Source organism: Vombatus ursinus, unplaced genomic scaffold (assembly GCF_900497805.2).
Source record: "Vombatus ursinus unplaced genomic scaffold, bare-nosed wombat genome assembly UNPS02000749.1, whole genome shotgun sequence".
In the NCBI taxonomy this organism is placed as follows: Eukaryota; Metazoa; Chordata; class Mammalia; order Diprotodontia; family Vombatidae; genus Vombatus; species Vombatus ursinus.
Window position 1 is genome coordinate 4,068,139 of NW_020940527.1, and position 25,446 is coordinate 4,093,584.

The 25,446-nt window shown below is 40.1% G+C and overlaps 2 protein-coding genes across 5 annotated transcripts in view; one reads left to right on the forward strand and one right to left on the reverse strand.

Moving 5' to 3' along the window:
* Positions 1–504: 504 nt before the first annotated feature.
* On the reverse strand, positions 505–17,715 carry ECD (ecdysoneless cell cycle regulator). 2 transcript variants are annotated; one of them, XM_027860569.1, is made up of 14 exons: positions 17,607–17,715; positions 15,710–15,930; positions 12,796–12,913; positions 11,767–11,854; positions 11,457–11,635; positions 8,876–9,068; positions 8,333–8,461; positions 7,200–7,325; positions 6,928–7,013; positions 4,802–4,908; positions 4,266–4,458; positions 3,045–3,112; positions 2,396–2,625; positions 505–1,573 (listed from the first exon to the last, which is right to left on the reverse strand). In XM_027860569.1, the coding sequence occupies exons 2-14, from the start codon at positions 15,912–15,914 to the stop codon at positions 1,343–1,345; spliced, it is 1,953 nt and encodes a 650-aa protein (XP_027716370.1). In that variant the 5' UTR covers positions 15,915–15,930; positions 17,607–17,715; the 3' UTR covers positions 505–1,342. The 2 variants fall into 2 exon arrangements, with proteins under 2 accessions (XP_027716370.1, XP_027716378.1); XM_027860577.1 differs by lacking the exon at positions 17,607–17,715 and adding an exon at positions 17,161–17,310.
* Positions 17,716–17,847: 132 nt separating this feature from the next.
* FAM149B1 (family with sequence similarity 149 member B1) overlaps positions 17,848–25,446 on the forward strand; it is a 37,831-nt gene continuing 30,232 nt past the window's right edge. For 2 of the 3 annotated variants that reach the window (XM_027859944.1, XM_027859957.1), the window contains exons 1-3: positions 17,848–17,982; positions 20,284–20,388; positions 25,145–25,274. In XM_027859944.1, the coding sequence (XP_027715745.1) occupies positions 17,936–17,982; positions 20,284–20,388; positions 25,145–25,274 (282 nt within the window). In that variant the 5' untranslated portion in view covers positions 17,848–17,935. Of the gene's footprint in view, positions 17,983–18,267; positions 18,457–20,283; positions 20,389–25,144; positions 25,275–25,446 lie in introns of those variants that run through there. The other variant, XM_027859951.1, reaches the window with a different exon arrangement.

Genomic DNA, 25,446 nt, shown 5'->3' on the forward strand with positions numbered 1-25,446 from the left:
TTCTTTTCTGCCATTTACATGGCCTCCTCTGTTTTCCTTGGGTGGCCTCAGAGTCCTGAATACCTTTGGCTCTGGACTATTTGCCTTTTAAGCTGGATTCTGGCCACTCATTACTAAAATGGAGATCTTTGCCCAGATTAGGGGCAAACATCGTCTCTCCAGGTTTCCCACATATGAGCTTTCCTCTTTTCCACCCCCCGCCAACAAGGAGCCAGATTGGAACACTTCAGGCAAGGGGCACAACACAAGCAAAGGTGCTGAGAAGAAAATAAACCTGATTGGTATGGGGTAAAACTAGACTCACCTGACTGGATCATAGGGTCTGTGTTTGGGAAGAGAGACTGGATGGTGAGGGGAAGTGGTGCAAAGGGAGGAGGTAACTGATAAATCCAATGTTCAACAGAATTACGCATTTTCCAGGAACCGCAAGACAACTTTTCTCTGAAGTGTTTGGAGAGAGTCATCCTTTGAATGACTGGAAAAGACAGAATTCAACCAGGAAACTGAATGGTCATAACGTGTTTAATAAAGATAGAGACGACTGCCTTATTGACCCAGATGGGAAGCTGAGGCAATGACGCCAGGTTGTGGTAGTCACTGGACCATGAGAAGGGGAACTCATTTTCCATACCTACACAGCACTTTAAGTTGCAAAGCACTTCAGATCACAGATGTAGCACGGGAAGGAACCTCAGAACCCATCCAGTCCAACTCCCTTCATTTTACAGATGAGAAAACTGAGGCCATCTAGTGGTCATCCAGCCAATAAGGGTGGAAGCTGGGATTTCTTGACCTACAGTACAATGCTTTTCCACTACATCTGCCCTGGCCACGCTGAGGATTCCCACAGCCATCCATACCTGAGGTCTTATGTACATGGTGATGGACTGTTGGCTTCAGATCACAGCCTAGGAGAAAAAGGAAGACAGAACCAGGGAGACAGAACCACATACTAGGCAACATGATTTTCCTCAAGATTCAAGGCTGTCTTTTGCCTTTCTGTGTATGGTCAGTGCTTAGTACAGTACCTGGTACACAGCAGGAACTTAACAAATGCTTACTGACTGTCCTGAGTGAAGGAGGCAAAGCCAAGCCAGGGGAGAGGCTGAAATAGGTGCAGATGTCATAGACACCAAAGGTCAAAAGACAGTGCCTTAGGAGGGAGCTATTTTCACAAAAATAGAAGGTATTTTTTATCCTTGGGCTGAGTAGGAAAATCATGCAGAAATCCCAGGACACCTCCACTTTGAGAGTTGTTCGAATGGCATTTATTAAGTGAGGGATCAGAGCAGCAGGTGTACCTCAGATGGACTCTTTAGTAGCTACCCCGTTACTCTTTCAGCTACGTGCTGGGATGTCTGTGATCTACGTTATCGGGGAGCTGCACACCCATGCTCTGTAGAAGGTTAGACGCAGGTCCTGCCAGTCCAGCTTGGGAATGATAGGATTCCAAGATATTTGAGACCAAGTTCAGATCCACGTCCACAGGTTCCAGAACAGGACCGTCTGCTGTCGCTTGGTCATTATCAGAATCACCGCCAAGGGTTTGAGATGGTTCCTTTGTCAAGTTTTCCTAGAGTTAATCAAGACCAAGAGGGAAAAGCCATGAGATTTTACAGACAAAGTTATAATAGACAGTTTGACTGACGCGTACCTGATACGGCGAAAAGCTAAGAAAACTGAAATCTGAGACCAAAATGGAGAGGGGAGAAGAAGCAACCCATCCTCTGTGGTAGGAAGACCTAACGCCCAGGAAAGCTAATCTCAAAATGGCCACACTTGGTTCCAGACGTTGAAATGATATCTGCAAGAAGTTCTTCTACTACAAACTGAACAGATTTCCTCATATTCTGCTGAGGAAGCTCAGGGCACTGTTAGCTTGCTTCAAACCCCATGCAGCAGACCCTGAACTCTAGCATGCTGCTGTCTGCCTCTGTCCAGGTCTGTCACTCCCTATGGCTTTCCCTCCCTTTTAAAGAGTTGTCATAGTCTTCAAGGACACAGTCAGTTCTGGTTCTGGTTTTTTTTTTTTTTAGGCAATTGGGGTTAAGTGACTTGCCCAAGGTCACACAGCTAGTAAGTGTTAAGTGATTGGTCTGAGGCTGGATTTGAACTCAGGTCCTCCTGACTTCAGGGCCAGTGCTCTATCCACTGTGCCACCTAGCTGCCCTGAGTTCTGGTTCTATTGAGCTTGCTGTACAACGCTCATAACTGAGTATCTATTACAAGAAACGAGAACAATCCTAGGCCTTCTTCTGGAGCTTTCTCTTTGTAAAAAAGGAAATCCAACTTAAGTCAATGACTTGTAAAAAGAGAGAATTTAAGGATGCATGCCCCAGAAATTGCACCTTGTACTCTTGAGGGACTCAGAAAAGAGAGAAGAAAGCATATCTACCATTTGTTTCCAGGTGGCGAAGCTCTTCCCAATGCTAGTATGTGCTAGTTCCTGGTCCATCTGCGCCATTAAGGATTTGATACTCTCTAGAGTTTCTCCTGTAGAGGCCTTTCCCTCAGGGTCCGGGGTTCCAAGGTCTATGTCATCATCACTGTCTAGGCATTCAGAGTCCTCCTCATCCAGATCATCACCATCTAAGTCATCAGAGTCTGACTCGCCAGAATTTGGCCCTATGGAAGGCGAAAGGAAAAAAAAGGAGAGAAACATGCCCAGAGCCTAGTTATTCAAAATTGGCTAGATGCTGCCAAGAGACTAGAACTATACTTGCTGAGCTTGGCTATTTCACAATTATATCCTCGATGAAATGGAAATGCTGACACACAAGTCAACAGAGTTGGGTAATGGGGATCTTCAAGTGGTTGAGGGAAATATGCAAAGTAATGTTAGGTTAAGGCCTGAAAGGCAGAGGCAAACCGAGATGAGAACAGACACATTCCCCACTAAATCCTTTAGAAGGGCAGACCCACAGCATGCAGCAGTTCAAAACCAGGATGAGGACCTAGATTTCACATATCCCAAGTCTAACACTCACCCTATCAGACTCACAACTCCTTCAGTAAATATTGGGAAAAAGCATATTGTGACTCACCCAAAATCTTGTCAAAGTAACTGAGGAAAGAATCTGCATCAAAGGTGATAGGTGCCTCAGAGGGCTCCCTGAGGGTTTAAAGAAAAAAACCACAATAAATCCTTTTCTGGGGCACAGCCCTTTTCATACTGAGGTGCTAGTCTGGGTGGGTGACTGACCACTTGGGAATAACCTCAGAAAATACAGCAGAAGATGCAGCACTTTAGATAAAAGCTTTGGATGAGATGACTCTTTCATTCCCAACACAGCTTCCTGACAGGCAACAGAGGGAGAGGGGTAGATCATGAGAAAGAAGGACATTCCATTTCATGATCTTGAGAGAATTTTCTGGATAAGTGAAGCCTTCCTTCAGGCACCAAAAAGGAACCGTGTCTTACTGAAAGCCTGATATAGTGTAGTCTGTACTAGCCTAACCTCTGAGGCGGAGAATTCTGAACATTTAACCTCTTTATGATGACACTGGACCACCATGTTTGCCCATCATTATGAACAGCTGCTATTTCACTCTGAGGTAGCACTTGGTTAACTTTTCGGTAGACATCTGGCTTTCTGTTATTACTGATTGGTCCTGTTGTCCTGCTGTGTCTGCTTCTAACAGATGCCCATCACCCAACTGCCTAGGAAGGCATGGACTGGGGGTAAAGATCCCTGAGCTTAAATTGTGTGTCAGATACCTTCTAGCCAGGCAAATCCCCCCGTCTTTTCATCAGGGCACTGTTTTATTAATCTTAAAGCCTTATATAAATGTGAGTTATTAATACTCTCATCTAGCCCCACGCCCTTATTTCTACGTATGAGGAAATTGATACCCAGACATGGTTCTGTGGCAAAGCTGGAACTCAAACCAAGGTCCTCTGACTCTAAATCTCAGGTACATTGCGCTCCATTTCCTCTCTTGTCCAGCACTGTAGAGGTAGTGAAGAAAAGAACTGGGACTGGAGGTGAGGTCCTCCTACTGCAAATATGGTACTTTCTCCCCAATAACCATGGAATACCACTGCTTGCATTAAATACCTCACAGTTTTGTGGTGAAAAAGTGTTCTGTAAATCTTACTGTGCTAAGAAAATGTAATGGTCAGGCTATGACTTTAACTCTAATGGTTATGACAAACATTTCTGGGCCCCCTGCCCACCTGCCTGTTTGTGTGTGTGTGTGTGTGTTGGGAGGACTGGCAGAGGTGGGGACACACCGAGACTAGCAGATATGAGTCAATTACACACCGAGGCAGTTCTGCTCCTTTGTGGGTTGAGACTTTGGACACAAACGCCTTCACACTCTCTGTGACTTTGGTTAGGTCATAGTTCTGCTCCTCCTTCCCTTTGGGAGTGGGAGTGAGCCCTGGTTCATCTTTCCCAGCTGCTTCCTGCAGAATCTGGTCCAGCTGATCCGGTGAGAGATACAGCCAGTGATCATCTAACAGAAAAGAAAGCACCACTGTAATAATACTTCCAGAACTTGCCCAAAATCAGTTCTGGAACACTAAGAGTGCAGGGCAAATAAGGAATTCTATAGCTGAATATCTCCTTCTCATCAACTTCGATGAGTTTCAAAAATAACATAAACACTGCCTCCCTCAAAAAAAGCATTCAAAAGTAGTTAACTGAAAAGCACTTTTCAAAAAAAGTCATTGCCTGTCCATGTGAAGCAAGAAATAATACTCATATCACATTCATCTCGTGACAAGCAGCCTACGTTCTGAGATGCTGCTACATGTTGCAATCTCTCCCACCTCTTCCACTCAAACATAGCCACTTACCATCCTCTAAGGGGAGATCAGCCTCTTCTTTCTTAAGCTCCTCCAGATCAAAAGGCACTGTTCGTAATAAAGTTAAGATTTCTTCCCCTGGGCTTATGTCAAGAGAGCTACAATAAGAAAATAAAATGATGTGCAATTATCGAAACCTGAGACCCAGGAATCAGCTAATCACATAATCATGGAATTTTAGACCTAACAAGAATATGAGATCATCTTGGTCAGGCCTGTACAATATACTGCCTGCGGGCCGCTTTGCCGGGTCTCAAGTGGCCCGTGGGCTACCTGTCATGCAGGCCCTAATCTAGTTCAACAACCTCATTTTAGTAGATAAGAAAACTACCACCCCAGAAAAGTCATTAACTTGCCTAAGGTCATTTAGTGGAAGAACCAGGCCTATAACCCAGGTCTCCTGCCTTCCAGTCCAGTGTTCTTCTCACCGTCTCTAATGAGGAATTACATACAAATGTGAGGGAAAAAATGTTAGAAAATTATCATCATTCATAACCACACAGGTGATGTGGCTGACAAGGAAAATTGTTGGAATTCAGTCTAACCTATTCCTAATGAAATGAAACAATTATCTATCAGGTCATTTATTCAAGAAATATTGATTGACTACCTAACCTATGTGTCCAATAAACAGCAATGCAGAGAGATAAAGATGAGTACGGCACAAATCCTGCTCTCAAGTAGCTTAAAATTTAAAAGAGGTAAGATAAGAACAGAAAAAACTAAGATGGACCTAAAGTGGCATGGGGTGCAGAAGAATGAGAGAACAAATACACTTTAAAAACCAGCAAAGCTCATGTGGTGTAGTAAGTGGCACTTTGGCTGGGCAGAGAACAACCATAAAAGAGCATGGCTGGAATTCAGGGGATCTTGGCTAAAGTCCAAGCTCTGCTACCTATGGACCTTGGGGATTCACTTTAGCTTTTGAGACGCAGTCTGGATGGCAGCTGGATGACCAGCTCTGTATCTGTGACGAGGGTGGGAGAAGGGAATTTTAGATGAATAGAGAGGTAGGAAAGTGGAGGGTGTGCTTGGAAACCTAAGAAGCTCAGCCTGGCTGGGATACAAGGTACACAGAAAAGAGACAGTAATGTTACATTAGGAAGACCAGTCTTTAATCAGCAGGAGTCACTAGGCATTTCTCAGTTTAGAATGCACTTGATCAATTTTTTTTTTTTAAATTTTAAAAAGATTACTCTTTGTCATTAAATGGGAAAGACTGTAAGAAGAAAGACTGAAGATGAGGAAACCAGTTAAGAAGGGATTCAATAGTCTGAAGGAGGACTACAGAGGACCCAAACTTAGGTAAGGGCAATAGGGAAAGAAAGGAAAGGGTAGCTGTAAGAACCTCTAGCAAAGTAGAAATGACAGACCTTGGTAACTGATTGGATTTAGGGGCAATGTAAGGAGGAATCAAAGATGAAAGATGATGCCAAGGTTTTGAACTTAGGTGCCTGGAAAAATGGTGGTATCCTTTACAAATGGTGGCTTGTAGGGGAAGAGAGCTCAGCAGATACATGAAATTCTATGGGGGGCATACATAGATGCAGCCCACATCTGCCAGGGGTCACTTCTGCAGTAGACAGTGCAGCCAGCAGCTCCATCTGGACAATCTTCTCTAGCCCTATGCTGTCTTCCAACTCAAACAGAAATAGATCCCCTACGGTAGTATATTGACTTAGAAAACCACAAATTAATATGATCCATGTTATCCTGTATTTTTATTTATTTTGTTAAACATTTACCAATTGCATTTTAATCTGATTCATGCTACTCCAGTGGGCTGTGGGTTTGACACTTCTGTCCTATACAGCCCACCTGTTTTTTTCACTATCATGAGCTTTACTTACATCTGGGATAGCCATGATTTATCAGAATTTCTCTTTCTCTTCTTCCAAAACCCCCATTTTAAATCCCAGTTAGCTAGTTTACATACTGCCTCCTCCTACTCTCTAATGCCCCAGATCTGATAAAATGACCATATTTCACCTTTTATAGTTGTATCTCAAGCACCTTGCACAGTGCCTGACACATAAATGTTTAAAAACTACTTTTCCCACTATTTGTCCTTCTTGATAAATAAAACATCAATGGTAGACAGAAGGTGACATTCTTACTTTTCTGGCCCATTCACAGATTGCTGAAAGTAGTTCTCTGCCATGCGTAGCTTCTGTAGGTACTTAGCAGAGCCTTCTATCTCTCCCTGAAAAATGCAGATCATCCATGTTGATCAGAAGATTGGTCACAAATATCACATGGCATAAAACTATTATGTTTTGTCTGCCACCCCAGACATCTTACCAGAAATGTCACCTAAGTGGAAGGATTTTAAATAGTTGCTTTATTTCTTCTTGATATGTGTATGAAAAGAATACATTATTGTCCTTACCTCAAAATAGTCATTTTGTTTCAGACTGTCAAGAAAGCCATTCCAAAGAGAGGTGTTCGTCATTAGAGACTTCTTGAAGTCAGGAAGTGGACTGGCTTTAGCGCACAAAATCTCAAAGCCATGAGCCTAAATCAGAGATACAGGAATAAAAATGTGAAAAAAGTGATTGCTATTGTTATATTTGCACAGGCTCAAAGGAAAGGTGGAAAGGACAGATGGAAGATTTGTGAAACTCCTTCTGTGAAAACCTAGATTTAATATCAAGTTTCTTAATGTTTACAGGTTATTAAAATTGGAAGAAGGCACAGTGTATAAAAAGCCCTGACTGTAGAATGTGAGGACTGCAGAATATGTAGAATCCTGGTTCTCTAATATTTTATTTTATTTTATTTTTCTTAAAGGCAATTGGGGTTAAGTGACTTGCCCAGGGTCACACAGTTAATAAGTGTCAAGTGTTTGGTCTGAGGATGGATTTGAACTCAGGTCCTCCTGATTTCAGGGCCAGTGCTCTATCCACCGCACCACCTAGCTGTCCCTTCTCTAACATTTTAATTGTGTGATATCAGAGAAGCTGCCCTCAATCTCTTTGGGTCTCAGTTTTTTCATCTGTAAAAAAAGGGAAGGTAGACGAGATTCTCCCTAAGGTCTCTTTCAGCTCTTAATCCTATCATCCTTTGAACTACAAAGAGAAGGCAAAAATGCAAAGAAAGTTTTCTATCTTTAAAGAGCACTTACTGCAATTGATTGGATAACACATTGAAGACAAGGTTATGAATTTCAACTCAACTAGAAATATAAGTCCAAAAACCCCCTTGGGAATAAAAACAGAATTTAAGACAAAGGAAGTTTAATTACTGTGCTCATTTAGAGTAGGAAAAGCAGACTTGCCTCTGAGTACATGCACATTGGAACACTAGAAAAGGACACCGGGGAAGGAAAAGCACAAAAACAATGTATTTCTGATCAAAATTCCCTGAATCTCTTTAGCAGAGACCTGCAAAAAGGATTTGGAATGAAGAAAAATTACTAATAAATTAGGCATGATCTCAGACATATAATAAAGAACCATTAGATTTTAGGAATTATTCTGTACTTAAAGAAAGAAAATAAAAAGTATCTCCCATAAACATTACCAGTTTCATGCCCAGTTCATGTGCTCGGTACTGGGGATGGGACTGGGGAGGCAGACCATACCCACTTCGGCGGTCTGGCACAAACCTCTGTTGTACCAGCTGTGCATACAAACACTTTGTGAACGTGACCTGCATGAATAAAAGAAAAAACAAATATATTAATCACAGTTTCCTGTGGGGAAAAAGTCAGTACACTGTTTTGTATGGTTAAAATAAAGACTTTCATACACAATTTGAGGTAAAATACATAAAAGTGCCATCTACTCCCCTGCCTTGTTTTCAGCTCTCTGATGTGGTTCTTAGCATCAGTCTTATTAAATGACAGCTTTGAGGCAGGGTGAAAGATAATCCTATATTCTACAGAAGAGATGAGAATAATTTATGCTGACAATTACACAGAGCCCCTGAAAAGGAGTTCCTTATTTTGGGAGAGAAAGACAAAGAGGGGGCTTACTAGGAGTAAATCAACTATTACTTACAAAAACTTAATGAGAGAATTCCAGTCCACCAAAGGGGAAAATAAAAGACAGAGCAGTATCTTACCGAAGCCATTATACGTGTTTCTGGCAAGAACATTCTGAAAGTTCGGCAGGCTCGAAGGTCGATAGGATCCCGTAAGTAAAAGGCCTGGACAGCTGCAGCTATCAGCTGAGGACGTTGCTTCAAAATGGCCACAGCAGCAGCTGGGAGGAAGCAGTGAGCTCGATGAAGGGATGTTTGGATTTTTTCTGGGTACCTATGATGGGTAGCAACATTGTTAAGAATCCCAGATCATGGTTTAGTTCTGGATTCTGATGATCTTAAGGAGAAGGAAAGAGGTACACACACACACACACACACACACACACACACACACACACACAAATATATATGTGTGTGTGTATATATGTGTATATATGTGTGTATATGTATATGTATATGTGGGGGGGGGGCTCTGAAGGACCTAGAAGAGGAGGAAAAGTGAAGAAACAGAAGGGGAGAAGACTGAGGGACCTTAAGGGACCATTTATTGCTTATGTGTTTGTGTGTTTGTTTAAAGGCACTCAGAGGCAACAAAAAAAATAATGCTTTTTGCTGAGACAAAATTGGAGAAAATACACTGAACTCAAGATAAAAAATTTTATGACTGCTATTACTTAAATAGTACAAAGCACACGATACTCAGTAAATACTGACTGACTGAATTGTTTCTCCGTCAAACTAAAACCACTGTTTTCCAAATATAAAGTCTAATTTGCCTCCAAGGGTCCCCACTTTTAAAGAAACAATCCACAAATGCATTTCTAAATGTATTCTTGTTTTCTTTGTGACCCATGACATGTTGAATCACAAATTTAAGATTCAAATGAATTTTAGGTCATAATTCAATTCACAATTGAATTCAAAATTCAATATTATATACAAGTAACAAAACTACAATTTAATGGTATCAGTCTGCATGGAAACTGAAAATTATTAAATAGGTGAAAAAAATAATTAAAATCAATAGCATTGTATAAAAGACAATGACAATACAGAAGCCCTATTAGTTTCTCAACTTATAAGAAATAAGAAACTTAGTAAGTTGAGTTTATGCTTATAAGACTTTAAAACTGGAAGTGAGAAAGAGGAGATGACAAGGAACATCAAAATATTTAAAAATCAAGAAAATCATTGGAGACTTTTCCAAACCTCCGAAATATAGTCATACAAGGAACCTAGAGCCTAAGTTACAAAGAGAACTAATTACTCAGAGGGCAAGCTGCAGATAGAGTGAGATCATGATACTCTCCACCTTCACCCACTAATGTGCCGTATTTCACTGCATAATTGTCACAGATTTTATGCCAATTTTTGCAAAAAGTGGGGTGCGATCATTATGTGAAGTTTTTTTTTTAAATTTGTGCCAGTATTACTTAGAAATCATTTCTTACTAAACTGTCTTTGGTGCAAGATCAGGATTCATGGAATGTTCATGACTATATGTTAAAATTGAATACTGACAACGCAAGAATTCAAGGCTTATGGCTCAGCTCACAATGCACGAGAGATAAATGTGTATGCATATGCCACTGGTGAATACACTGCTACTCTGTTTACCTTTTAAGCAGGGTGATGAACAGAATTATACCATGCAACAATTACATGATGAAAAGTTATAAACCAGTTTTTGGACCAAAAAAACCCCCAACAGAATAGAGTGTGATGATTATGTGGTGAAATATAGTGATTTTGGTGTGAAAAGGACACTGAAGATGGAGTCAGGAAAAGCTCGAGGCTGAAATCTCAACTCTGGATTTTACCAGATGTGTGGTACTGGGCAGGTAGGTAACTTAACCTCTTTTTGCCTTTCTTTCTCTATGAAATGGGGTTTACTAATACAAAGCACCTAACTAGAAATATCTTCGATGTTTAACAACAGGGGAATGACTGAACAAATGATGGTACACTCATCTAATGGAATATTATGAACCCATTAAAAACAACAGATGTGAAAGATAAAAGGAATTCTAGAAGACTTATATGAAGTAATGTAAACTAAGATTTGGAGCATAAGAACAACATATCCACTGATCACAGCTATGTATGAAAAAAATATATAACATATCTATAATTATACAGACATATTTGAATACTTCTTTGTTGTTTTAATTTTATCAAATTATATGTTGTAGTACTTTTTTTCTTTTAAGCCAGGATCTGTTGTTTCCTCAGTATTAGGCACCTTCAGGGTAGAAACACTTACTTGCCCACACTTACATCCTTACAGTTGCCTGAGGGAGTAAGTGACTTGCCCAGGGTCACACAGCCTCCAAAGTTGGCACTTTATTCACTTTACTATGATACCTCTTCTAATCAAAAGATAAACAGTGAAAATTTTAAGGTTTTAATTGGAAATGTATTCCACATGTGTTTTGCTTATTTTTATTAGCATTTTTGTGGCTATTAACTTTGTAATAATATTTTTAAAAACTTAAATGATATAGCATTACTTCCTTTATCTTAAAGACACTGTAATTCCAACACTGGACAAGAGAAGGTATGAATTCAGAAGAAAACCAGTAAAAGAAATTCCATTATCAATTGTGGTTCAGGTTGCTCTAACGACAACATTTTTATAACCTGAAAAAGTCTGTTTTCTTACCCTTTGATTCGCCTGTTTACTGCTGCCTGGATAGATTCTGAGGCGATGATTTTTTCAGAGTGCTTGGTGATGATTGACAGTGCCTGACTGATTGTGGGAGATGTGGGAGGTAACCAGGATATTTCCCCAACTTTCTGTGGTGCTGGAATAATGCACAGCTCTCCACAGTGAAAAAAGACCTGGTAAAATGACATGGGAAGTGATGCAAAGAACAGAAGCATCCTTTATGCTGATAGCCTGTAAATATGTTGTCCCTTCCAAGAAACCCCTATGTTTTCCATGCCCATTTGTAGCAGTGAGATGGACTTACTCTGTTGGTGCTACTATCAGGATCCAACCATTTAGGGAGAAATTCAGCAGCTTCTATGAGCAAGAATTCACCATCATTGTCTTCAATCCTATTTCAAAGGAAATGTCAGTTTTGCTCATGGAGATGAGTATTAATCAAATTCACTTTTATGGCAAAAAACACCACTAAATAGGTAGAAACTGATATAGCACTTTTAGGGTTTACATTTTACATACAGTATTTTAGCAATGAAAATATTTTCCCCACCACTAATACATTTCCTCCTCAATATTTATAAGTTATATAAAATGCTACAGATGGTTAAGATTTAAAGGCATTTAAAGAGGGATGTTTTACTTCTAATCTTTCCTGGACATATGAGCTTTAACGAAACTCATTATCCTATATCAAGAACAGCCAACATCCTTTGTATAGCAAAAATACATTATTGATGCTTTAAAGGTTCCTTAAGAAGATATTCTATTCATTATTTGGAATTTTTCTTTCTTTTTTTTTTTTGGTGAGGGGAAGGTTGACTGAAAAGGTTCCTAATTGCAGAGATGACTTCAAAAATCAAAAGGACGAAACAAAAATCAAACACTAAGTTCCCCTCCCACTGGAAGTATTTGGGACAACTGTCATAATTTGATTTTTTAAAAGGAAATACGAACCAGAATTGAGCATTTTTGAGCTTTGGTATTTACCTATTTTGCTTTCTGCATGGGTTATCCACTGGTTTTACTTCAAATTGCTTTTGCTATATTATTTCTTGAAGGAAAAAAAGGAAAGCATGGCCAAGAACCAGTTAAAGAAACTTGTGAGAAATACTTCTGGTTTTGTTTGGGCTTTGGGGGAAATAGAATTTAACTAGAATATACTTTAATCTTCCACAAGAAAAAACTTAAACTATAGAAAGTACTTCAAAACATCTTTCCAATATAATTTTTCAATCTACTTTGCAATGGACTGAATAAATATAATATAAAGTCATTCTCTCAATTACAATTACAATAATGAGATTTTTAGTATTTCTAGAAATAATTGTAGTACCTTGCTACCAACTCTGGTAACTTCTTCGTAATCTGCTTTATTAGATAAACAATAAACCACTCATCTTCAATGTTATCCCCAAATTTAGTTACACCAACAATATGAGCAGGAATGCTGCCTGAAAACAAGAGAAAACCAAGAGTTTTTTTTTTTTAACAGTTAAACCAATTCATCACTACAAACACAGGATAGGAAATGCTCCAGCTAATTGTATGTATGAATGTATGTATGTATGTATGTACGTACATATGTATGTGTACACACAGTAGATATTTCTACAAAATCAAATATAAACATAAGGAGCGTCAAAATAGAAAGTGAAAAGCCAAACTGAAATGAATGCCTGCTATCAGTCAGTGAGTCGTTTTAATCAATCACACTTTGCAATACTGCCAAATATCACAACATCAATGGACTACCTATGTAGGTCTGACTTGTGTAGCTTCAAGGGTCTCAAACAGTGACTTAGGAAGTAAAGGAATAGACCTGAGCAGCCAGTATCTGTCACCAGAGAAGCCAAACTAACCCCAGGCCTTCACCCAATGCTGTGTAAAATAATGCCACAGGTTAGAAACACTGAAAACAGAAAGAAGTGAGGGAGAACAGCAGAAGAGGAGAATGCCAATGTTATGTCATTAAAACCACGGCTATTGTGAGTCAAACACCTCTCAGGTCTCTACGGGCATCACCAGAGTACAAGGACATTGATGACCTGAATGACTGAATGAATGAAAACACAGTAAGTGCCTGCCTGACATATGCCTGGCACACTTCAGGAATGAGAATACCAATCAGAAGTGAGACAGTCCCTGCCCTCAAGGAGCTTACAGTTCAATACAGGAAGACTTAAAAAAGGTAGTTTTGGTCTGGGGACTCACTAGAAGAATGAGTGAAACCATAGAGCAATCATCCAAAAGAAATGGCAGTAAGACAGTATTGACAGGATGGTCTGCAGAGCCAAAGGGAAAGGGAAATGAAGAGACATGAAGGTGAAAGGTCAGATGGCAAAATACCCAGAGTAGATGGATGTTTGGCACATTCTTATTGACTAAGACAAAGAAGTCTGTAATCCACTTTAGAAATATTTTCATTAAAAAAAATACTGAGGGAACAAAAGAGTAAACTCTGGTTATGTGAAAAGCTGAGCTAGGTGAAACACGTACCTGATGATGCCCAATCAATAAATCCACAAGCACTTATGAAGTACTTTCTATGTCCTAAGCACTGTATTCAGGGTTGACATAAAACAAATAAAAAGTCTCTGACCTTAAAGAACTTCTACTCTACAGAGGAGAGGGAGTGGGGACAATATATACACTGACAAAGTTAAACTGTTAAAAATACACAACTAGATACAAAGTTTGGGGCACTATCACTAACAACTGGGGAAGTCAGGAAAGGCCTCCCATACAAAGAGGTTTTTCAGTTGAGCTGTAAAGAAAGCTAGGAGTTCCAGGAGCCAGAGGTAAGAAGGGATGACATTCTGGGTATGGAGTACAACCTGGGCAAAGGTACAGAGGTGGGAGATACATCATTTACAAAAAACAGTGTGTCAGGCAGTTTGGCGAGAGTACAGTGGGTGAGGGAGAGAAATGTATACTCCTCCTGAAATAGGACTGAGCCAAATCTGGAAAGGGTTCCAAATGCTAGACAGAAAAGTTTGTATTTTATCCCACAGGCAAGAGGGAGCCCCGTGAGCTTCTGGAGCAGGGGAGAGACACCGTCAGACTCGTGCTTTAGGAATATCCCCTAGGTAGGTGTGTAGACGATAGCCTGGAGGGGGATGAGACTGGATGTAGGGTGACCAAAGAGGAAGCTACTGAAATAGTCTGTGTGAAAAGTAAAGAGCCCCTGAACTGTGGGGCTGTGGAGTAGATGAAGAGAAGGGACTTGACATGAGAAACGTTGAGGAGGTACAATGAACAACATTTGCCAACTGATTGGCTATGGAGGCAGAGGAGTGAAAGTGAAGGCATTTAGGATAACTGGAAAGGTATGAATCTGGGTGACCAGAAGGATGGTGGTACCTTAGAGAGAAGTTAGGAAAAGAAGGGTTTAGGGGGAAGGTTACAGCTTCTGTTTTGGACATGTTGAACTAGACAAAAATACAGTGGGAAATGTCTAATAAGTTGGTAACTGGAGCTCAGGAGAGAAACTAGGGCTGGCCATCGAGATCTGGGATTCATCTGTAGAGTGTTATATTAGGAGACCGCCTGTTTTCCAGAGCTGAGGCCCAGCAAGCAGGCTGTGCCCTGAACTTGACATAACAACAATCCTTTGTGCTCACCCTCTGGCAAAATCACCTAATTGTCATATTGCTCTGACCAGCACCAGGTGTTCTCTGAGCTCAGATAAGCACCCATGTTCTAGTCATTAAGTCCTGCTATGAATCACACTTGTCTCACTGTTGCTGTTACCCTCACTGTCAGGGCTACAGCTCACTGTGTAGCCATTGGTATAAGTACTGAGATCTCCCCACAGTGCCTCAGGTCTCCCCACTAGACGCGGGAGCCCTGGGCACATGTGTCCATGCTTGCAAGCTGTTCCCCTCACTTTGAAATTAAACTTCTGTTTGATCCCTGGCTCGAGCTTGCTATTTGGCTCTGGACATCCTTAGAGGCTGGTTCAGTCCAGTTAACAGTAGAAATGATCAATGAATCCACAAGAATGAATGATATATTTGAACAAGAATTTGTACAAAGAGGAGAAAAGAAAGCTAATGGCAAAGCTTTGGGGTATGCTCAACCAGGGGGAAGAACAAAGATGATGATTCAGAAAGGGGGACTGAGAAGGAGCAACCAGACAGAGAAATAAGAGGGAGAAGTATAATGAAAACCCAGAGGAGAAAGATCATCCCTCTTATAAGAATGACACATAAAATTCAAATGCATCAAAATGAGAAATAGACCCTTACCTTTAGCAGGTTTGTATCTGAGATTAAAAGGCTGATTTTGCCAGATATAAGAAACCAGCAGAGGTGCATACTGGGTCGTTATTGCTGCAATATACTTCTGAAAGACCTCTTTGCGTTTCTCTGGATCTTTTGGTTCTTCTAGTAACAAAAACAGATGATATTCCACTGTATCTTCTGCCACTGACAGCTTCATGTTCCCCTCCATTCTTGTTCTTGGAAAACTGTATTTCAAAGTTGGAATAAAACAAATCAATGAATCACACAAACTACTTTGTAACTGTTATCCTCATCTCCTAAAATCCTCATGATATACTTTCAAAGTGTAGCTTAAATGTCACATTCTTCATGCAATCTCCTCTGATATTCTCAGCTAGATATTCTTTCTGACTTTGAATTCTCTTTTTTTTTAAGGCAATTGGCAACTTTAAGGCAATAAGTGACTTGCCCAGAGTCACACAGCTAGTAAGCACCAAGTGCTTGGTCTGAGGCGCAATTTGAACTCAGGTCCTCCTGACTTCAGGGCCAGTGCGCCACCTAGCTGCCACCTGACTTCGAATTCTCATTTCACCTTGTATCTCTTCTATGTATTTTTGGCCTCTTTGTATAATATCTGTATATATCTTAACTGCCATAAAAAGGTAAGACAAATATAAGTAACAAGTATTGTAGGATGTGGTTTCTTCCTTTAAAGTGCTTACAGAACCTTGAGAGATTTTTTTTCCCATTTTTGCAGCCCTTTCAGGGTCTTGCATACAGTAAGTACTGAATAAATCTTTGATGAATTACACTGGGAGAGGCATGGTGAAAATGAAAAACTGCAACAGACATGTTATTTGAGGACCTGGGTTTGAATTTCAGGTTAACCATGTGACCTTGGACAAATCACTTAATTTCTCTGAGTTTGCTTATGATGTGCACCTCCACCCTCCCCTTTGAATAGATGCAACTACATGGAGGAGAGGACAGAATGTTGCATCTGAGTTCAAATCTTACCTCAGGCAATACTAGCTGTATGATCCTGAGCAAATCATTTAACAGCTATGTGCTGCAGTTTCTGCCTCAGTAAAATAGGAATAATAATAACACCACCTACTTCCCAGGATGTTATAAATATATATATATATATACATTATATATATAAAAAGTAGATATGTTTAAATATATATGGGGATAAAATGAGATATTCGTAAAGCACTTGAGAAACCTTAAAGCCCTTTATAAACGCTATTATTCTATCATACACCAGAGGCCTCTGTCTACAGTTCTCTGACCTACAAATGCCTATTTTAAAAACAAAATTCCCCGCAATTGTCTACATAAAAGAAGACAGCCTCATCTTTTTTTCTTTAAAGCAAGGCTTGACAAGCCTTTAGCCGTCAAGGCGGAAGGAGGTAAGATTAAGCCAAATAAAAGGAGGCATTACTTCACAGTAACCTTAGGAAGCTCCTCACCACTTGGTGGTGGTACACAGAGAGAGCACAGGAGCTTCCAAAGAGTTCTGGAGGATGTTTTGGATAAAGTATGCAGCCCAGGTTATTGTGGGAAAGGAGGGTATTCAGGGTGGCATCCCCGGCACGGGCTGACGTCAGAGCCACCCCCCCCCACGGAGGGATGCGCTCGTCCCGGTTCATGGTCCTCAACGGCGAAATGGGCACAGGAATGGGGGCAGTTACAAGGCCGGCCGCTCACGTCGGGCGGGCGGGCAGGGCGCGCCGGGGACAAAGCGCTACGAGGAGGCGGCTCATTACTGCTGTTCCCCAGACCGGGAGCCTCCCGGCCACGACGGCTCCGGCGCTTCGGGAGAGGCTGGGCCCCGCACTCGGGCCGGCCGAGGCGAGGCCGTGTGCCCCGCAGCCCGGCTGCCACTTCGCGCCGCCCGCCCGCCGCCCGCACGCACCCAGCTCAGGCAGTCGCCGGCAGCCAAGGTGTCCGGGGCCTGCCAGCCCCACGCCGTCCCCCAGGGCCCGCCAGGCAGATGCTAGGAGATGAGTGGACAGGAAGAGCCTGGTCGCCGCCGCTGCTCCGCTGACGTCACTGCAGCGCGCCGCACACCGTCACTTCCGGTGTTGTCGGGGAAAGGAGGGGCTGGGGAAGGAGGCGGGCGCAGGTTGCGGTCGGTAGTCCAGGCGACGGGAGGGAGCCGGGGCGGAGCCGGTGCTGGAGCCGGCGCCGGCGGGAGCTCCCACTTCGGGCTCCCCTCTGTGGTGGCGGCTTAGGAGGAGGAAGATGATCACCAGATACACCCGGAAGTCGGCGCCGCAGAGCGTGGAGCTGTGAGTGCCTTCTCGCCGCCACCGGCCCGGAGAGATAGCGGGGCCACCGGCCCGGAGAGATAGCGGGGCCAGCGGCCCGGGCGGCGCTGGTCCCGGGGGCGGGGAGGAGAGCAGAGCGTGCTCCCCCGGAGGCCCGGCAGCCCGGGGCCACGCCTTCCTGCGGGGGTCCCGAGCCGCGGCCGCGCCCGGGCGTCAGAGGCAGCCACCGACGCCCCGAGAAATGCACCTGGCTGCGTGCGTCCTCGCTCCCGGGCCCTCGGCCGTCTGCGGGCTTGGCGGCGCTGCCTTTACTTCCAAGCTAGTGTGTCCCTGGGCGCTCGAGTGCGGGCCGCTGCGGGGAGAGGCTGTGGAGATTCCCCTCCTTGGCCAGTAGACCGGAACTGCAGGTCGAGAAGCTTTATTTTTCTTAAGTCTGGGAACTCCTCGAGAATGAACCGAAGCTCATTGTAGAGAGAGGTCAGGTCGCCTGGTGAGGTCAGCTGCTTTTAATGAGACAAGGGTTTTGAGTTCAGTTCCTGTAAAATACCGTTAGTGCTTATTTTGGTATTTTGATCATTCAGCAGGCATTTATTAAGTAATGCTTGATATGTGCCAGGCATTGTCATAGGTCCTGGGAGCACAGAAGCAAAGAATAAAATAAATAAAAATAAAATACTTGCACGAAGCTTACATTCTAACGGGGGTAGATACCAAGCACCTAAATAAATATACAAAGCATAAATATAAAATGAATAAATACAAAAATACGCAAAGGAACTAGCAGTTGAGAGTCAAGAAAGGTTTCATACGGGAGGTGATGCTTGCATTTGAAAGAGAGGGAGTCTGCTAAGGTCGAAATAAGGAGGAAGTACAATCTGGCATGTGGGACAGCCTGGTTATTTGTTTTTAACGTTTCATGGCTATCAGTACAGAACTCAGGGCTGTACTTCTGTTAACCTTTTCTCGCCCCTTGATGGACCCTACTTCCTTTTACAAAAATACATTTCTTTGATGTCAACTCCACTTTTTTGAAGAAAGTTGTTAATAACAATGTGCTATAACTCACTCAGACCCATTGTGTTTCTGGACCACATCTTCACATTCCAGAGAGAAAAAGGAGTCATGTGACTTGCCTGGAGCAAGGCAGAACCTTGCTAATACTTCAACAAGATTTCTATCTTGCATGTGTTAAGATCCTATAATATTCCTTAGTAGATGCAACTAAAAAGATACATTTGTTCATTGATCCTCTCTTCAGCAAGCAAAAGTGCTTTGCAGTGTAATGGAAAATGTACTGTACAGAGTCCAAAAGACTATAGAGAGATTCCCTAGAAATACAAATGTCCTCAAAGTGGTTTTGTTTGTGTTTGACATAATACTGGTGATGTTAGGCCCAAGAATACTCATGACTTAGTAATATCCACATCCACTTAGAAGAGAAAAGTCTGTCAAGAAAGGAAACACTAAGGAAATGATTATATACACACATGTAGCCCAGATTATGAAATGTTTGAAATGAAATCCACAGTCCATTGATAGATATATTTTGCACAGACACTGCATATGGACAGTTATGTAGGTCCAATGAACAGAATAAGTTAGGATTGCATTGCATTTAGTCAATTCTGCAGTACTTTCCATACTTCTAAGCTGCTCCCTGACACAAACAAATAACCTTTCCAATACCAGGATCTTTCTGGTAATGCTGTACAGTTGTGAATCACTGAGTGCCAGTTAGTATGAAATTAGCAAAAGCAGAGTCTCTGTTTCAGAGCCAAGAATTCAATGCCTAAAATAGCTGTTTTTCAGTTCATGATGTTGTCATAAGAGGTACTTATTGAGAAGAGTTTAGATGCAAACTCATTCCTCACTGCTGAAAAAAACAACTAAAAGCAAATTACTTACTGGAGGTATGTAGCTTGATCTTTATATACAAAAGATGGTACTTTGTAAGCACCATCAATGTGGTTTCGTCTGATTTAGGCAGGTAATTGTCTTAATTTGCTTGCTTTTCTCTACCATTGGAGACTAAGGAGTCCCATCAGACTTTTAGATACCGAATTTAGCCTCTTCAGTTATTCTCCATTACATTTTATAGCAGACATCATAATCCTTCAAAACATGCTAGATGGCCACCTGATACTAAACTGCAAAGGTTTTGATCATTTGGGGAATTTAGAGTGAGTCCTTTTTAGATGGAGTCACAAGCATAATTTACCCCAAAATTCCTTCATATGTAAATGGATGATTAACTTTAAATAATCAAATTCTTGAGAAATTTTTTTTTTAGCAGCTAATATAATATTGTTTTACCCTTTGTAGGAGAGGAATTGCCAAAAATGCTCTTGATCATCATCCCCTTCCAGAGCAGTTGGATGAAATTTCCCCTACCAATGATAGCCATGAAAAAGACTCAAGTTACCAGAGGTAAAAATGCTAGGTATACCAATTTTTTTAGAGCTTTTACAGATGTCAGCTTTGTTAAGTTTAGAAGTTAGCAACATAATAAATTACATATATACAGTTTACATAATACTTTATAGTTGCAGAGTGCTTTGTATAAAAGCATTATGACATCTCATTTAATCTTTTTTTTACAAAAATATACATTTTATTGTATTGTTTATTATTATATTGCTTATTATAATTAACTTGTGTTCACTTTTTTAAAGTCCGCATACATAAGGGTGTGACCTTTCCTTTTTTTTACATTTACTTTTCATTTTCTCTTTTCAGTTACATGTAAACAAATATTTTTAACATTTATTTTTTAAACTTTTGAATTCCAAATTCTCTCCCTCTCTCCCTCCTTACTCCTCTCGTTGAGAAGTCAAGCAGTTTGATATAGATTCTGCATGTGTAGTCATGCAAAATATTTCCATGTTAGCCATGTTGCAAAAGAAAATGCATATACACACGAAAAAATAATAAAGTTGAAAAAGTATGCTTTAATCTACATTCAGACTCATTTCTTTCTCTGGAGGTGGACATCATTTTTCATCATAAGTCTTTGGAAATTGTCTTGGTTAACTCTATTGCTGAGATAGCTAAGTCATTCACAGCTGATCATCGTACAATATTTCTATTACTTTGTACAATTTTCTCTTGGTTCTGCTGGTTTCGCTTTGCATCAGTTCATGTAAGTCTTCCAAGGTTTTTCTGAAACCATCCTGTGCATCATTTCTTATAGCAGAATAATCCATCATAATCACGTGCCACAACTTGTTCAGCCATTTCCCAATTGATTGACACTCCCTCACTTTCCAGTTCTTTGCCACCATTAAAAAAAAAGCTGCTATAAATGTTTTGGTACGTGTAAGTCCTTTTCCCTCTTTTAAACTCTCTTTGGAATATAGACCTATTAGTGGTATTGCTGGATCAAAGGGTATGCACAGTTTCATAGCCTTTTGGGCATAGTTCCAAATTATTTTCCAGAATGGTTAGGTTGGTTCACAACCCTACCAATAGTGTATTAGTGTGCCAATTTTCCCACATCCTCTCCAACGTTTGTCATTTTTCTTTTCTGTCATATTAGCCAATCTGATAGATGTGAGATGGTACCTCAGAATTATTTGAATTTGCATTTTTCTATTCAATAGTAATTTAGAGTGTTTTTTCATATGACTATAGATAGCTTTGATTTCTTCCTCTGAAAACTGCCTATTCATATCCTTTGACCACTTATCAACTGGAGAGTCTCATATTCTTTTTTCAGTTTTTTTTAGTATTTTTAAAGTTTTGAGTTCCAAATTCTGTCCCCCCTCCCTGAGATGGTAAACAATTAGATATAGGTTATACATTTGCAATTATGTAAAACATTTCCATATTAGTCATTTTGAACAAGAAGACTCAAATAAAAGAAAAAAATGAGTGAAAAATAGCGTGCTTTAGTGTGTATTAAATCAATATCAGTTCATTCTCTGGAAGTGGATAGTATGCTTCATCATTAGTCCTTTGGGGTTGCCTTGGCTCATTCTGTTGCTGAGAATAAAAGTTATTCATAGTTCTTCATCACGCAGTATTGTTACTGTGTACAACATTTCCTGATTCTGTTCACCTCACTATGCATCAGTTCATGTAAGTCTTTCCAAGTCTTTCTGAAATCATCCTGCTTGTCATTTCTTATAGCACAATAATATTCCATTACAGTCATATACCACAGCTTGTTTAGCCATTCCCCAATTGATGGACATCCCTTCTATTTCTAATTCTTAGTCACCATAAAAAGAACTGCTATGAATATTTTTGTACAAATAGGTCCTCTTCCCCCCCCCCCCCCTTTTTTTTGGCTAGGCAATGGGGTTAAGTGACTTGCCCAGAGTCACACAGCTAGGAAGTATTATGTGTCTGAGGCCGGATTTGAACTCAGTTCCTCCTGACTCCAAGGCCAGTGCTCTATCCACTGCACCACCTAGCTGCCCCCTCTTTCCCCCTTTTTTTTTGGGATGTCTTTGGGATAGAGACCTAGCAATGGTATTGCTGGATCAAAGGGGATGCACAGTTTTATAGCCTTTGGGCATAGTTCCAAATTACTCTCCAGAATGGTTGGATCAGTTCACAAGTCCACCAACAGTACATTAATGTCTCAGTTTTCCCACATCCCTTTCAACATCCAGTATTTTCCTTTTTTGTCACATTAGCCAATCTGATAGGTGTGAGATGGTACCTCAGAGTTGCTTTAATTTGCATATCTCTAATCAATAGTGATTTAGAGTGTTTTTGCATGTGACTATAGATAACTGATTTCTTTGTCTGAAAACCACCTGTTCATATTCGTTTGACCATTTATCAATTGGGGAATGATTTGTATTTTTAGAAATTTGATTCAGTTCTCTATATATTTGGGAAATGAGGCCTTTATCAGAGAAACGTGCTATAAATTTTTTCCCTCAGTTTTCTTCTTTCCTTCTAATCTTGGCTGCATTGTTTCTGTTTGTGCAAAAACTTTTAAATTTGATGTAATCAAAATTATTCATCTTACATCTTGATATCCTCTCTATCTCTTATTTGATCATAAATTCTACTCTTGTCCATAAATTTGACAGGTGAACTATTCCTTGCTCCTCTAACTTGTTTATGATAGCACCCTTTATATCTAAATCACATACCCATTTTGAGTTTATTTTGATAGGCAGTTTAAGATGTCAGTCTATACTTAGTTTCTGCCAAACTACTTTCCAGTTTTCCCAGCAATTTTTATCAACTAGTGAGTTCTTTTCCCAAAATCTTAGATGTCTGGGTTTGTCAGACACCAGATTATTATGTTAATATACTGTTTATTGTGTACTTAATCTATTCCACTGATCCGCTACTCTATTTCTTAGCCAGTACCAGATTGTTTGGATGATTACTACTTTGTAATACAGCCGAAGATCTGGTAATGCCAAGCCACCTTTCTTTACATTTTTTTCATTGATTCTCTTGATAGTTTTAACCTTCTGTTCTTCCAAATGAATTTTGTTATGATTTTTTCCTAGCTCTATAAAATATTTTTTTGGTAATTTGATTGGTATAGTACTGAATAGGTAAATTAATATAGGTAGAGTTGTCATTTTTATTATATTGACTCAACCTACCCATGAGCAATTAATATTTCTACAATTGTATAGATCTGACTTTATTTATGTGAAGTGTTCCTGGATTTTTCTTGGCAGGTAGACATCCAAATATTTTATATTGTCTGCAGTTATTTTAAATGGAATTTCTCTATCTCTTGCTGCTGGACTTTGTTGGTAATATATAGAAATGCTGATGATTTATATGAGTTTATTTTATATCCTGAAACTTTGCTGGAGTTGTTAATTATTTCATCTAGTTTTTTAGTTGATTCTCTAGGGTTCTCTAAGTATACCACCATGTCATCTGCAAAGAGTGATAGTTTTGTTTCCTCATTGTCTGTTCTAATTTCTTCAATTACTGTCGTTTGATCTTTACATTAGTTCTGAAGCAAGTAATGAAAGTATTGTTATACCCATCTTACAGATGAAACTAAGACTTGAACTTGAATCTTTTGGCACCAACTTCAGTGTACTTTTTTTTCTCAGTAATTTATTTTTTTAATTAAATTTTGTTTTTTTCAACCAATGAAAATTGGCCTCTCCCTCCACTCCAATGAGAAAGCAAGAAAAGCAAAACTCCTTTTATAAGCATGTATAATTGAACAAAAACAAATTCTCACATCGGCTATGTCCTCCCAAAATGTCTCAATCTCATTCTGAATCCATCACCTCTCCATCCAGAAGAGGGTAGCACATTTCATCTTGTGTGCTCTAGAATCATGATTGGCCATTGCATGTATCAGGGTTTCTAAGCCTTTTAAAGATGTTATCTTTATAATACTGTTATTGTGTAAATTGTTCTCCTGGTTCTGCTCACTTAACTGCTTCAGTTCATATAAGTCTTCCCAGATTTCTCCAAAACTATGCCTTTCATCATTTCTTATAGCATGATAGTATTCTATCACATTCATAGACTCTAACTTGTTCTGCCATTCCCCAGTTGATGAGCATACCCTTAGCTTCCAATTCTTTATCAACACAAAAAAACTGCTATAAATATTTCTGTACATATAGGTCCAGTGTTATTTCCAATAAGCCTTGTTTCTAAATCTACTTTTTTTTGTATTTGCCTCAGTTTTTAGTGCCATCAAATTTCACTGTTACTTGGTTGTTGTGAGCAGTGTATGCGTTGCAAATGTTAATAGATTTTAAGTAATATTACCCAGAAGACTGTGATCTGAGAGAGGCCACTGAATAGTTTTTCTGAAACATTGTTCATTATCCAGAATGTATTTTAAATTGTTGTATTATTCCCTCAGGCTCTCATTTACTCATGATAAAATTGTTTTATGTCAGATGTTAAAAAAAAAAAGTGAGAATATTTAGAGTTGATAAGCTTCAGCAGAGTTATAATATTTGAAAATTAAAATAATAACATTATTTATATTAATTCAAGTTCCACTTACATATGTGTTATTGTTACATTATAGTTATATTGTGTGCTGGTTGCCATGGCACCCTAAAGTCCCTATAACTATGCAAATTGTAGAATTTAGAAATTCCCTGTTATACATCTGTGAGCATATTTGTATCCAAATTTCTGAATAGTTTATTTTGCAAAAGCATTAAGATGTTTGAGAATTTTTCCCTTTTTTTCCCCTTTCCTTCTCAAATTGTGGATTTAGCGAATCTGACGTCACACAAGAATCACCTTTTACATCGACCGACACTGGCAATTCCAGGTCTGCCTTTCCAAGTTACACGGGTACAGGGATCTCTACTGAAGGCAGCTCAGACTTCTCCTGGGGATATGGTGTGAGTTACATATAATTGGTCTGGTAGAATAATTTGGAGGGTAGGACCTAATGCTGAAAGTCAGAATTTACCCGCCTTCCTCCCACATTTCTTCATATTCTTCTATGTTAAAATATATTATCATATGGTTGTGCTTACAAAGTAGTATTTTGTAATACTGCTTAGTACATAG

Excerpts from the sequence above, each read along its gene's own strand:
- ECD (XM_027860569.1), bottom strand. The coding sequence starts at position 15,914 with ATGGAGGGGAACATGAAGCTGTCAGTGGCAGAAGATACAGTGGAATAT. Across the intron at positions 4,459-4,801 it reads TGATCTCCCCTTAGAGGATG|ATGATCACTGGCTGTATCTC; the intron begins GTAAGTGGCTAT and ends CTTTTCTGTTAG. Across the intron at positions 2,626-3,044 it reads TTACTTTGACAAGATTTTGG|GGCCAAATTCTGGCGAGTCA; the intron begins GTGAGTCACAAT and ends CGCCTTCCATAG.